This window comes from Genypterus blacodes, unplaced genomic scaffold (assembly GCF_046128005.1).
Source record: "Genypterus blacodes isolate CSIRO-AG114 ecotype Tasmania unplaced genomic scaffold, CSIRO-AGI_Gbla_v1 ptg000214l_1, whole genome shotgun sequence".
In the NCBI taxonomy this organism is placed as follows: domain Eukaryota; kingdom Metazoa; phylum Chordata; class Actinopteri; order Ophidiiformes; family Ophidiidae; genus Genypterus; species Genypterus blacodes.
The window spans coordinates 1,288,664-1,301,297 of record NW_027467013.1 but is presented as its reverse complement, the minus strand read 5'-3'; the positions used below and the strand labels follow the sequence as shown (position 1 = coordinate 1,301,297).

General features: G+C 47.3%; 1 protein-coding gene across 2 annotated transcripts; it reads right to left on the bottom strand.

Annotated features, from left to right (window-relative positions):
* Positions 1 to 2,752: 2,752 nt before the first annotated feature.
* Positions 2,753 to 11,243, bottom strand: lnpa (limb and neural patterns a). Of its 2 annotated transcripts, none has more exons than XM_076170085.1 (13): positions 11,158 to 11,243; positions 10,575 to 10,630; positions 10,327 to 10,368; positions 7,934 to 8,121; positions 7,796 to 7,854; positions 7,661 to 7,701; positions 6,212 to 6,295; positions 6,068 to 6,119; positions 5,739 to 5,975; positions 4,623 to 4,728; positions 4,395 to 4,465; positions 3,797 to 3,952; positions 2,753 to 3,711 (listed from the first exon to the last, which is right to left on the bottom strand). In XM_076170085.1, exons 2-13 carry the CDS (start codon positions 10,599 to 10,601, stop codon positions 3,542 to 3,544), a joined length of 1,233 nt encoding a protein of 410 aa, XP_076026200.1. In that variant the 5' UTR covers positions 10,602 to 10,630; positions 11,158 to 11,243; the 3' UTR covers positions 2,753 to 3,541. The 2 variants fall into 2 exon arrangements, with proteins under 2 accessions (XP_076026200.1, XP_076026201.1); XM_076170086.1 differs by lacking the exon at positions 11,158 to 11,243 and adding an exon at positions 10,836 to 11,053.
* Positions 11,244 to 12,634: the final 1,391 nt, after the last annotated feature.

Here is a 12,634-nt window from a genome sequence, read left to right as displayed (position 1 = left end):
AGAGGCTATTTTGTTACTTGCCTCTGCACTATAATTGATTTGTTTGTTATCCTGCATTTGAAGGGACTTGTAAATTTGAGTAAACCCTGTTATTGATTCTAAGGGCCGACACTGCATTAAATTAATCAATATATCAATGTTCAAGTAGAAAATTATGTATGTAGAGACGCATTAAAAGCCCCCCTGAAAGAAACGCTCAGATAAATTCCATTACTGTGTGGGAATCTAATTCAGTATATGATAGTAGATCAATTTTAAGTTATCTAATCCTGTGGCGTTATGCACATTTCCATACTACTGTTCCTATATGATCGCTCCAGGCTTCTCCCTCCTCTCTTCCTCCTTCTTCTTCTTCTTCTTCTTCTGTCCTCTGAGTTCAGCACATAATTAAGACACAAGAGTAGATTGTTTGCAGTAATAATTGTCATATTGTATCAGCGCTCAAACAGATGTCACTGCTCAGTGGTGTAATGGGTTCAAGATAGGACACAGAACGACAATGCTCCCTGATCCCTGAATGTCACTCCTGCTGTAAACTGCCGCGCTTTATTGCAGGCATCATGCATTCGCCAGCGCGCCTTCGCCATTTGACAGATAGAAAGTGGAAAAAATGGAAGTCATCCATCTGGGGCGAGGTGGTTTCAAATGAGTCGAATGTTAAAAACTCATTTCTCCGAGGCTGATGACCTTTTGTGAGAAGCTGTTCAACTTTGTCGGGTGGTAATTCAAGCCCGAGCGGCGACGATCTAATAAGCAGAAGATCCACTGCTCGGGAGCCCCATCATCAAGCCAAAGCTCTTGTATCATCTAATTTGATTTTAATGCTTCTCTGAAGGAGATTGTGCTCTTATTACTGTGTAATGATGCTGTTGTCAAGAGCCAGTGGTGAAGTCTAATACCCCCGCCATGTTAACTGCCTGTGTGACACTCATCCTCAGCCTCCTCCCACCGTATTTATGTCTTCCTATGTTGCAGTCTATTTGGTGATTGACAGAAACGTTGTAAATGTGCAGAGACTCCCTCCTTTATTACCTCCGTGTGATTCGCTGCTCTTTTCGCATTCTCTACTGTAGATAGAGCATATCGATGAAGGTCTTCACTGAGATGAAGCGAATGGTGAAGTGCTCACACTCCGGGGGCAGCAAATGGAAAAGTGACAAGCCCGGCGCTCTTGTCTATTTTACTTATTCCGTGGCTGCGTTTCATATTCCGCCTCGCACGGCGGGGTTATTCTCCTCCAGGGTTCACGGAGGCCACGCTCTTTCATTTCTTCAGAAAATTGTTTCGCAGGATTTCAATCTTTGTGCTGCTAGATATGACAAAACACAATATCAAGAACACTTATGTTTCTTATCTGCCATTTTTTCTGGGTATATATAAAAGATCAGTATAAATTTGAGTCAAGTGGCCTCCGATGCACATGTGAGAGATGAGTATGAAAAGGACTGTGGACCTCAGGGGGGAACATGCTGTACATTTTCATCGCTTGTTCAGAATTACCTTGGCACCGGCGCTTTCTGTGTCATTTGTCATCCTTGGAAATTAATTAGCGTTCCTGCGACGGCGCCCGCAGATGGAATTCTGTGACGGCTGCGGACAATCGGACACCGAAGCCTCTCTGCCGTTTGGGCCGTAATGTAAAGAGTATAGCTTTGATTGGTCGGTATGATGTGGAATAGGCGTGGAGTCTCGACGCCGTCTCACATATTGATTGAACCTTAATAGGCCTTAAACTTTCCACCCAATAAAAATCATCTCAGCACTCAAATGTTTTGCAGCGCTGCAGTAACAATAGATTTTTAAAAGCAAAGAACACAATTTAACAGCATTCCCAACTGTTTCAGTGTAATCACTCCATCTGTCCTGAGTGTGAAATCTTCCATAAATGATACGCTTTTGATTTGAGCAAAAACTGCCAGCCAAGAGAAAAAAAAGATGGAATGCTGCTTCGCTCGGTTCAAAAAACCAAAACGCACAATAATTCTACTGACTGTCAAGTGAAACGTATTGATTTAAACGTGAGCAGTGCAACCAAACATATTACTCAAACATTTTCAATCCATCACATGTGCGCAGAGATGTTCTTTTACACGCTATGATGTACACACACACACACGCACACACACACGTGGCATACTGAGCAACCTCCCGACGGTGCCACGGCCAAACATCGTCCTATTGATGTCCCATTTTTTTCCCCTTGTTCGGCTCTTTGTCAGAGGTCAAACCTCAAGCAGCATGCGGTGGAATCAGGCGTTACTGCCGGTGTCACATTGATGCATTACAAAGCCCGGGAGGTCACGTCTCTGTAAACATACATTATCAAAACCCATAGAAGCGGCGGGGATGTTGACCTCACCGATAGTTCACGGTGTATCTTCAGGGGAGGAAACAAAAAAGGGGAGGAGGGAGTGAAGTCACGTGACGCGCCGAGGGCAACTTTGGCGTGGAGCTGCAATGACTTTCTGGTGGCAAATGAGCGGAGGTCAAGCAATCAAGAGTGGTCAGGCTCTGTGTCAGCACCATTATCTCACACCGTCCCACATGATCAATGAGACAAAATCAAATCATCACAAGCTAAAATTGGCCCGCTAATGAAAATGGAATGTTTCAACATGACCCCCGCCTCAACGCCACACGGGGAGCAATTCACCATAACTGACACGACGAACACACACTTAACGCTTAAACGCATGAGATCGGACTCCATTTGCACGTTAGTATGAATATGAGGAGACGCGTTAATGTTCTCAAAACGTTTATTTCAAATGATTCAGACACAAACAGACATTCTATCACACTGTCACTCCAAACTGAACTCATTAAATAGCTTTATTGTCTAACGTGTATATAAGTTCATCACACAGACAGACAGACAGACAGACAGACAGACACTCGGACATAGAGACAGCGTAAAAAGGCACCCGGGTTCATTTCCGTTCCTCGTTTTTCTGAGCCATAGACGCATACGAGCCTGGCTGCTATGGTAACATGGCTGTGTAAACATTGTGCTACAGTGTTACAGAAACAAATCTATACTTTATTTTTTCCCCGTAAATAGAAATGTATTCTGTTTTCTTTAGTTTGCATTTCTGCGTTCACCTGATAGAATATAATACGACACGTTCAGTCAAAACACAAATAAAAAGATTGAAATGAGAAAGAAATAAGAAACTCTTCAAAAACAACATTCAAGACTGACATGAAAGCTTTTGGCGGATTTCCTCTGACCTGCTGTGTAAACGTGTGTGTGTGTGTGTGTGTGTGTGTGTGTGTGTGTGTGTGTGTGTGTGTGTGTGTGTGTGTGTGTGTGTGTGTGTGTGTGTGTGTGTGTGTGTGTGTGTGAGAGAGAGAGATTACAGTACCAGTGTGTTTGTGCCGCTTCTGTGTTTAAGTCCTCTTTGTTGTAAACGACTATAAAAGCGATTCTGAAAAGAAAAGGCTTGCTTGTACGCTTGAACGTCACTTTCAACATGATCTCTGCTGGCTTAGGTGACGTCCAGCGTTGGTTGGGAGTCGAGGCGGCGTTCCCCCCGCTCCTCTATTCCACCTCCATGGCAGACACGTCCTGCTCCAGGTCTGACTTGTCAGACGGGAGGTCCAGGGACTCTGGGGTCGCTTGCTCTTCGGACGCAGAGGTGCATTCTGGGGCGGGAGCGTCGTGCTCTTGGGCGTCTGCTTCGGCGCTGCTGTCGGCCATCTTGCTGGCTTCTAAGATTTAAAGAGACATTTTCCTTTAAGTCAAATCTACAGGTCTTTGTTTATCGCTGTAGGGTTTGAGATCTGGAGCTGTTACCTAACGTCGCGTGGCCGTCGTCTGCGCTGGCGTCGGTCGTCGGCGCGGGCGTCTCAGGCAGCATCCTGTGCTCGCCGGCCATCTCGTGCAGTCTGGGAGCCTGAGGCCTCATCTTTCTCGCCGGATTCAGGAAATAACAATACGCACATCGGAAAGCTAGGCGACAGAAATAAAAACACGGCGTCCACACGTTTATATTCAGTTTGTCACTGGAGGCGCCGCCACATTTCCTAACAGACGCAGATTAATATACATGAATACGAAACCAATGGCGAAAATGCCCGAGATGCATAAACGCGGCAGATTGATGTGCGGCGGCGGCGTGCATATTCAATCTTGTTATGATTTTGCTTACGGAGGTCGGTGGTGGCGGAGGCGTTTAAAGAGCGGCGTGATATACTGTGCTGCCAAACGCTAGAGGGCAAATGAAGGCACGCAGGCCATGTTTGATGGAGACTGACAAAGAAGAGAGTGTGTGTGTGTGCATGTGTGTGTGCGTGTGCGTGTGTGTGTGTGTGTGTGTGTGTGTGTGTGTGTGTGTGTGTGTGTGTGTGTGTGTGTGCATGTGTGCGTGTGTGTGTGTTTGTGCGAGTCTTACCGACATACTCGAATTCCTCCTTTAATGCCATGCCGTTATGGGACACACACTGCTGACATATGAGAGCGTATCTGCAGGGGGGGAACAAGAGACGTCACAGAAGTCTGAGTAGATCGCTGCTAATCTCCGGGAATGATTCGGACTTTAATCTGGGCGCTGCGTGAGCCTCAGATTGGTCGAGACGGGGCTCCAAAGTGAGGCTCTGTTGCGTGTGCGAGGTGGCCGTACCTGTTTTGAGGGCCGTCTCCCACCAGATACTCAATAACCCGGTCCATGGTGCCTCTCTCCCGGGGGAACACGGGCCTGGCCAGGGGCGGGCCTGGGGGGTGCGTCCCTGTAAAAAGCACAACACACACGCCTGTTAGCTGCACGCCGCCCCAGAGCCAAGGAATACAAATGGCGGTAAACAGGAGGTAGAAGGAGGAGGAGGAGGAGGAGGAGATTCACAGTGAGGCGCCGGAGCCGTGATGAATCTCAGCCCCCAAAAAACCTGGCTCCCCCTTTATTCATAATGACTCGGGGAAGCGGATCTCGCTTGCAGAGCACGTCCAGGTCCCCCGCTGTGTCGGTGAGTCGTAATTAATATAATCCAACATCAAGAGCAATCATAGGAAGATGACTGGTCATTTCTGTGAGACTTGGCAGAGCCTGGGCTTCCTGCTGCTTATTAATTTACCAACATATGGAAACTCTGCGGTGACTCTTTGTGTCAAATTGCTTTTCACTTCCAATTTTCCAGCGGATGCAGGTGATAACATCAAGTCATGTAAGCCATTTGTGCGGCGGCGCGCCCGATGCCAAAGGTAATTTCGCCGCGCATTAAAAGACATTTAGCCGCATTCCTCCGCCGTCGCCCCTGAGAACAAATGCGCGCGCGGCTAATTAATCATAGTTAACGTGATCTCGCCTCACAGTTGGTATTCCGCATGGCAATTACGCCGCGCTGCTTCCTCCAGGTGCGGCGTTTCCTTTACCGCTCGCTCCTATTTGCATCTTATATTGAACGCTCAAAAGTCCGGATGTAATTTATAGGGAATATGCTAAACTTCCTCATTCCACAGATGTCCGTCTTCCTCTGCAGAGATTCTGTCGCTTTCGGGAGTTGACGTTCCTGCCGAAGATCAAAACCGCTAAAGAAAGGTTTTAAACTTCCACAAAACTACATTCCTATCATCCAATTATACATTACAACGACAACACACACCACCCCTGGCTGACAGCACACACACACACACACACACACCGCAGAGCCTTGAGCGAGCGGGGACGGCGAGGCGGGGAAGAGTAAATCACACCTTAATGGAGCACATTATGATGTGGTCCCCCTGTGTGCAGGTAGCTCACCGGCTCCAGGAACAGGTGTTCCAGGGGTCACGGGCTTCCTCATCAAGCTCTGCTGAGCTGCGGCGGCAGACAGGCCCCTCTCTGGGGGTCCGCCAGGAGCAGAGTGGGAAGTTCGGCCGGGGTAGGTGGGCCCCGAGGCGAGCGGAGTGCGAGAAGGGAGGACGCCGCCACCGCCGCCAGGGAGGTGGGCCGCCGCCGCCGGGGGGATCCTCTGGCCGACGTGACGCTGGCGGAGATCTGGAGAGGGGAAACAGGAGGTAAGAGACGGGAGAGGGAGAGCGGGAGCATCCTGGAGTGTGAACCCGTCGCTGTGACAACTCTAGAGCTACCTTGTCCTGGTTTGGGAGTCATCTGAGATACGAGCGCGGTGGATTCCAGCTCCTTCAAACACAAATAAGAGTTACATAAGCAACACAACGACACCAAACAGCTTCACATCTCCAAACTAAACGAAGAAAGAAGGCAGAACTCACAACTCTTCTCTTGGACTCAGGATCAAATCTCTCCAGGATCATCTTTGCGTTCTTATACGTCTCCGTTTCCATCACTTCTTCCAGCTGTAAAGAGGACAGAGACACATTCAGACATCAGCGTCTCAGGTAACTTTGATATCATAGAAGGCAGCAACGATGACGTGACTTTGACTGGGAGAAGGCAGGAGAACGCCGCCGCCCCCCCCCCCTTAAATTCAACATCAGCAAACATATCTAATTATTCACATTTAATATGAAGAATAATTACATTCACTACTTCGATAATGAAGAGTGTGAAAATCCATCAGCCCTAATTATTGAAAGTTATTACACTTGACAGAGGATGACAGAGCTATTCCTCAGATTCATTCCTTTCCAGCGCCCGACGTTATTAATTAAAATGACATTAGCAAAGTGCTTTAAAGTCACGGTACCAATCAGATAGCGTGTGTGTGTGTGTACTGAGGAGGATCGATAACGGCGTTGCGATACCGTTGTTTCCAACACGTTCCTCGCGGCGCTCACAAAAAAAAACACAACCAAGACAACCAAATTAAAGCGCAATTAATGCAACAATTACGAGTTGTGTGTTGCCGTGGGTGACGCGCCGGCTTGCTGCCACTCACAGACGTTGACACGTGAGCTTCCAGTCGTCGCGTCGCGTCGCAGTTCCTTCAAGCTGCTGGGATTGATGTTCAGAGATAATTTGCTCGGCCCTCTTGGTTTCTCAACGCGGGAAATACAATGCAATTATTGAAATAGTGAATAGTGACGCTACTCATTGTTTCACGGCGAAGTCTTAAAGATCAAAATTGACATGCTTGGCGCCCATTGTTTCAAACTGCCAGCCACGCGCTGTCAGCGTTCGCTTTGTGCACGCATGGCGGCAAATATTTCAGTTTTCTGATGGCATCAAGAAGCAGCTAAACCTGAACAGCCGCCGCCTTCTTTTTCGCAAAAGCCGGGCAGAAGCACGGGTCAGAGGAAATTGTGTTAAATAAGCATAAACATCATGTTTTTCCCTCTTTAATGTTGGAATGTAGCCGTGTTTGCTTTACGTATGGATGGAGGAGGCGCAGGAATCTACAAGGGGGGTTATTAGAGAGTTGGGAGGAGGAGGAGGAGGAAGACGTGCGAGGGGAGGAGGAATCCGTTGGTGTTGAAAGTGTCCCATCTATAATCTGGCTCTGTGGTGAGTGTGAGTCTTAGCGAGTCTTTTGTATCTTTATTTCGCATTTAACACGCGCCATCATTCTGTTATAGTCATTCTGGGGCGACTCGGTCCGGCCGTGAACGCCGTAACTCACAAGCTTTGCTTTACGAGCGTCAGGAGGCTGGCAGCAGCGGGCCGCGCTCCTGGTGTCACAGGTGCTCTAAAGGGAAACGTGCAGGAAACGCACAGACGACAAATATCAAATCCTCCACAAGGTTTGATACAAGGTTACTTACTATTTTCCTTTTTTGCCCTTTAAGATCCTCCAAATTGTCATCTGAAATAAAACATTAGTAGAAAATGAGGTTAGAGACATGAAGAATGAGCGTTACAGCACCGTCTGGATGCATTAACAACAGAAACGCCCTTACCGTTTCTTTCGCATCTTCTTGAAAACAGGACGATAAGCATTTTCCGAAGAAGCCAAACTCTGAGAGAAGAGAAACGGGTAAACCAGAGTGTGTAGTTGCTCCAGACGTGACGGATCAGGAGGCGGGGGGTTTACTTACAGTAAGGGGAAGATGAGGAAGGGCACAGACAGAACCAGCCGGCCCATCAGCTGCTCGGGCAGGTAACAGAAGTACACGAACACACATGTGAGCAGGTAGAGCAGAGAGGAGTAGAGCAGCAGGCGGCCCAGCCACACCTTCAACTGACGCTGAGTCTTCTCGCTGTATTCCTCCAGAGTCTGGATATCCTGAGGAGGCCGAGACAGAAGCACACGTTCATACAGGATACATACATCACACACACACAGGCTAAACAGCCAGGTGTAACTACGATGCACACGCACACACACACACACACACACACACACACACACACACACACACACACACACACACACACACACACACACACACACACACACACACACACACACACACACACACACACACACACACACACACACACACACTAGAGTTGTAAACGTCCCCCTGCTTCGTCCGCTCTACTCTCCTCCATAAACCTAAAGAGAGTTGCGACTCATCATAAATGATGGCGGACATCGGCAGGTCAAGCGTGAAAGTTCATTTAGTAAACGGACGTGGATTGTGCAGGGAGCAGGGAGGACGGATGGGCTTAGACATCAAGACCCGCGCCTACAGAGAGCCAATCAGGCTGCAGAGAGGGTCCAGACACGCCTCCACACTGGAGACACATGCTGGCTTCACCCTCGGGTTTATGACAGCGTGCAGCATATCGGTATCAGCACCAACAAACACACAAACACACACACAGTTCACTGCCACTTTGCATCCAACACGACTCATCTGTCTCTGTATAATGATGGAAGTGTAACACCGCTGCTTTAAAGGGTCCATACATCCAAATATAGTTGGAGGCCTCAGTGTGTGTGTGTGTGTGTGTGTGTGTGTGTGTGTGTGTGTGTGTGTGTGTGTGTGTGTCATATAAGAGTGCGTCATTCTAAGCACACGCTGATCTCAAACCCAGGGAGTCACACAACAGCATAATTGTGTGTAATCAAGCAAATGAGACGAAGCGTTCAGAGCTCCTCCTCCTCCTGACTGAGGAGTGTGTGTGTGTGTGTGTGTGCGTGTGCGTGTGCGTGTGCGTGTGTGTGTGTGTGTGCGTGCGTGCGTGCGTGCGTGTGTGTGTCCTTCTAAGAGACAAGGGCAGTAGATGTGCTCCTAGCAACAAAAGCCTGGCGTGAACAGTTCATCCTGCTGGCTATTAATACCGACGCTGTTGAAACGCATAGAAGCCTGGACGCGTCGCCTGCATACATACAGGCAATACTTTCCAGCCAAGGACACCTGCTGGAAATAGACTCATACTGGAGGAGGTATGGGAAAGACCCCGAGTCCGATCAGTCACCATGGGGATAAACATTGATCTGTCCTACACACACTCCTGTTGCACAACAATTTCCATCAACAATAAAGTTCTATCTTATCTTATCTAAGCACAACATGGCTGCCTTATGTCCAGTCGGCCTTAAAGGGTTAAGTTCTGGTCCTTTCCTGTGCACAGCTCCAGTCCAGTCTATATCTGAAACCCACCAGGGATTTACATGACCTATTCAGCTTCGGCGTACAGAAACACAACATGAGAGAAAACGCTGCCTCTGTGAGACTGAAGCGGCCGTTTAAACCAAGCCGGTGAGGTCGGAGGTCGTATGAACCGTCTCAGGATCACCTGTGTTCATAGGAACTGGAGCCCAAACAACAAGAGAGCCAGAGCTCTGCCTGGGAGGAAGCTGTTTGAAATGACGCAACACTGTGGCAAATATAGCAAATAGATCCAATGACACGCTGGCAGATTCCAGGGTTTACATTACATTACATTACATTACGATCATTTGGCAGACGCTTTTATCCAAAGCGACTTACATTACATTACCACCCTTCGCAGAGGGGGGAGCAATTGAGGGTTCGGTGCCTTGCTCAGGGGCACCTCGGCAGGGGCTCGAACCGGCGACCCTCCGGTTCCCAAGCGGAAGCACTACCCACTGAGCCACTGCCTCCCTGGTTTAAGGTGTTTCCCCAAAATGAAATATGAATATCACCCTCAGTGTGTGTGTGAGTGAGTAAGGGATACATTTAAGTTGTGTTAAGGCCCAATATGTTTAGGGTTAATACTGTGAATCACAACAAACAATCTTAACTCATCTCTCAAGACCCACAAACTGTTTCCATGCTTCTAATTCTTAATGTCCTGTCCTCTGTCCTTGTCATGTCCTTAATGTAAATCCAGGCGATCATATTACCAGAGCAGTAAAGCCACTATATGTTTAGACAAGGAACCAACCCTCTCACTGCTTATGTTGACATATTGCACCGCAGTGTTTCATAACCCGCCAAGGCAACAAGAGGAAACAAATCTGTATCAAACTATTCTGCTCCTATAGAACACAACACTTAAGATCATCTTAACGTACCTTATCGATTCCTTCCAATATCTCCACAGTGGAAGGTTTAGCCTGTGAGGGAAAACATGAAGAAATCAAAATCCGAGATTAATTAAAACAATTAAAACTGTGAAAATACATTAGAGAAAAGTTTTTATTTAATTTTCCCATATTATGACGAGAGAGCGAGAGAGAGAGAGAGAGAGAGAGAGAGAGAGAGAGAGAGAGAGAGAGAGAGAGAGAGAGAGAGAGATGAGGTCATAATAAGGTATACGGACCCTCCACCGTGAGATCACAGCCCCCATGGCTCCTGTTACTGCAGAGGACTGACCACCTGTTGATCAGAGGAGCGCCAGTAAGCTTACAGTCAAACACACTCACACAGAGAGAGAGAGCGACACAAACACACGCACACACACTCTCTCCCACTCCAGTCACTGCACAGTTCAGTCGTGTTTGGCTAACGCGATCTTGTTGCATCCAGACATTTAACTCTCCTATCAAGTTCCTCCCGCTAAGTTAGCAAACTTTACACTCACGCTGCTAACTCGTTTGTGGTCGTTACCCGTATTTCTTTGCAGCCTAGTTACAGTCCGGGGTCAAAGGTGACCGTAGCTGTAACTCGCCTGGAGCTTTGAACAGTACAAAGTTAAAGAGTAAACCCGTTAGCTTCCCCGTTAGCTCACTAGCAGCTAGCGCGGCGGAGTGGCTACGTGGCTAGCGGCGCCAACGTCCCTGCAGCCTGCAAGTTCCTCATCCGAACACCAAGTTTCAAGTGTTTAGTCTCGACGGCGACGAGACGAGAGAGACGACGAGTTAGCTCAGAGTGCAGACACACAGAAGTAAAGGGGCTTTTTTTACCTTAACGGGACTCTTAGACCAGCCTGAGTCCCGGGAAACAGCACTGCTACTGTCTGCACACAGGAGGGGGGTGTGTGAGAGAGTGTGTGAAGGTGTGTGTGGGTAAGAGTGTGTGCAAGAGTGTGTGTGTGTGGTGAGGGGAGGAACTAAGAACAGAACATTCCATTTCGAGTCCTAACTTCCATTTTGACTCCATTAAATAGGAGTATTAGTTGTTGTTGTTGTTGTTGTTGCACTATTAGTGTGAGTACTGGTAGTAACAATACTAGTAGTATAGCAAAGTTTCATTACCAAAGTCCATAGTCATGTACAGTCACAGGCCCACACAGTTACACAGTGAACGTATACACTCAGTGAGCTCAGTCCTGCTGTAAGAGAGGGAAGCTTCAAGGCGAGGTTTGCATTGAAGGTGATGAAGAGAGGGACAGATGAAGATGAAGAGTGAATAATAACGTGTCTGTGGTTGCCGAGAAAAATCATCTAGAACCTAATTAGTGAACTGCTAACACTGCTGTCACTCTGATTGGTTGCTAAGCGATCCACTCAAAGCTCAGCTGCTGGTTAATTACGTAAACACATCTTTAGATAAGCGTTATATAAAGCTACTTAAAACATTTTGTATTGGAAATATTGTTTAATTGTGAGTTCATATGTGTAATTGTGTTATGAGAGAGCATAGTTAGGTTAGTTAGGCACTTAGTTGGCCATATTTGTGTTGGATGCTGAGTTGGTACGGTCCAGGTTTAAGTTCAGCTTCTAACAAACGTGCTACAATTAACTTAAGCAACCTTGACTCTGCTAAAGGTCACACACTCTGTTTGTAGGTTGCGTCCTTTTCCATTTCTCCTCAGACAAACCTTCTCTTACCCTGTAGGAACGCCAAGAGCGACGGACACTAATGAATGCGGGCCACTTTGTGATCTCGACAAAGCGCTCACGGAGGAACAAGAACCATTTCTGGTACGTAGATAATTTAAAGTTTTAGTTTTTTTTGTAAAGGAAAAAGGCCAATTAAGCATCAGGCCATGGACAGGACAGCTTAGTCCTGTTCTGCACTCAGTGACTTCAATAGAAGCACATGTACAATTAGTCGCAGCCCAATATAATAGCACTGAGATAAATCCTCTCACTATGAAACTTACGAAAGGTGTGATTGATAAGTTTTGAGCCCGGCATATATGAAAGTGAGCGAGGGCTGTATTTGATGTTAACGTGGCATCGCTCTTTAAGTGTTATGGCACATCTGCAGGGTTCCTTTGAGTTAAGACACAAGTTCCAGAGCTACCAAAGTCAGGAGATGATGTTGGAGAAATGAAGAGTTGCAACAACTGAGTAGGCTTAGAACTTATCAATCAATGAACCCAATGAATCAATGGTTGTGTTGATACTGTCACAAAGATGTTGGTTCAGTTCTCTGTTTGCGAAGTTGTGGATTTAAAATAGTCTACCACAGATACATTTGGTTGGACAAACACAC

Bases quoted from the DNA above. Each gene is read 5' to 3' on its own strand.
- lnpa (XM_076170085.1), bottom strand. From the start codon at position 10,601: ATGGGGGCTGTGATCTCACGGTGGAGG. The intron at 8,122-10,326 runs GTACGTTAAGAT...CGGCCTCCTCAG, and splicing joins TATTGGAAGGAATCGATAAG to GATATCCAGACTCTGGAGGA. The intron at 7,702-7,795 runs GTAAGGGCGTTT...GTTTTATTTCAG, and splicing joins AAGAAGATGCGAAAGAAACG to ATGACAATTTGGAGGATCTT.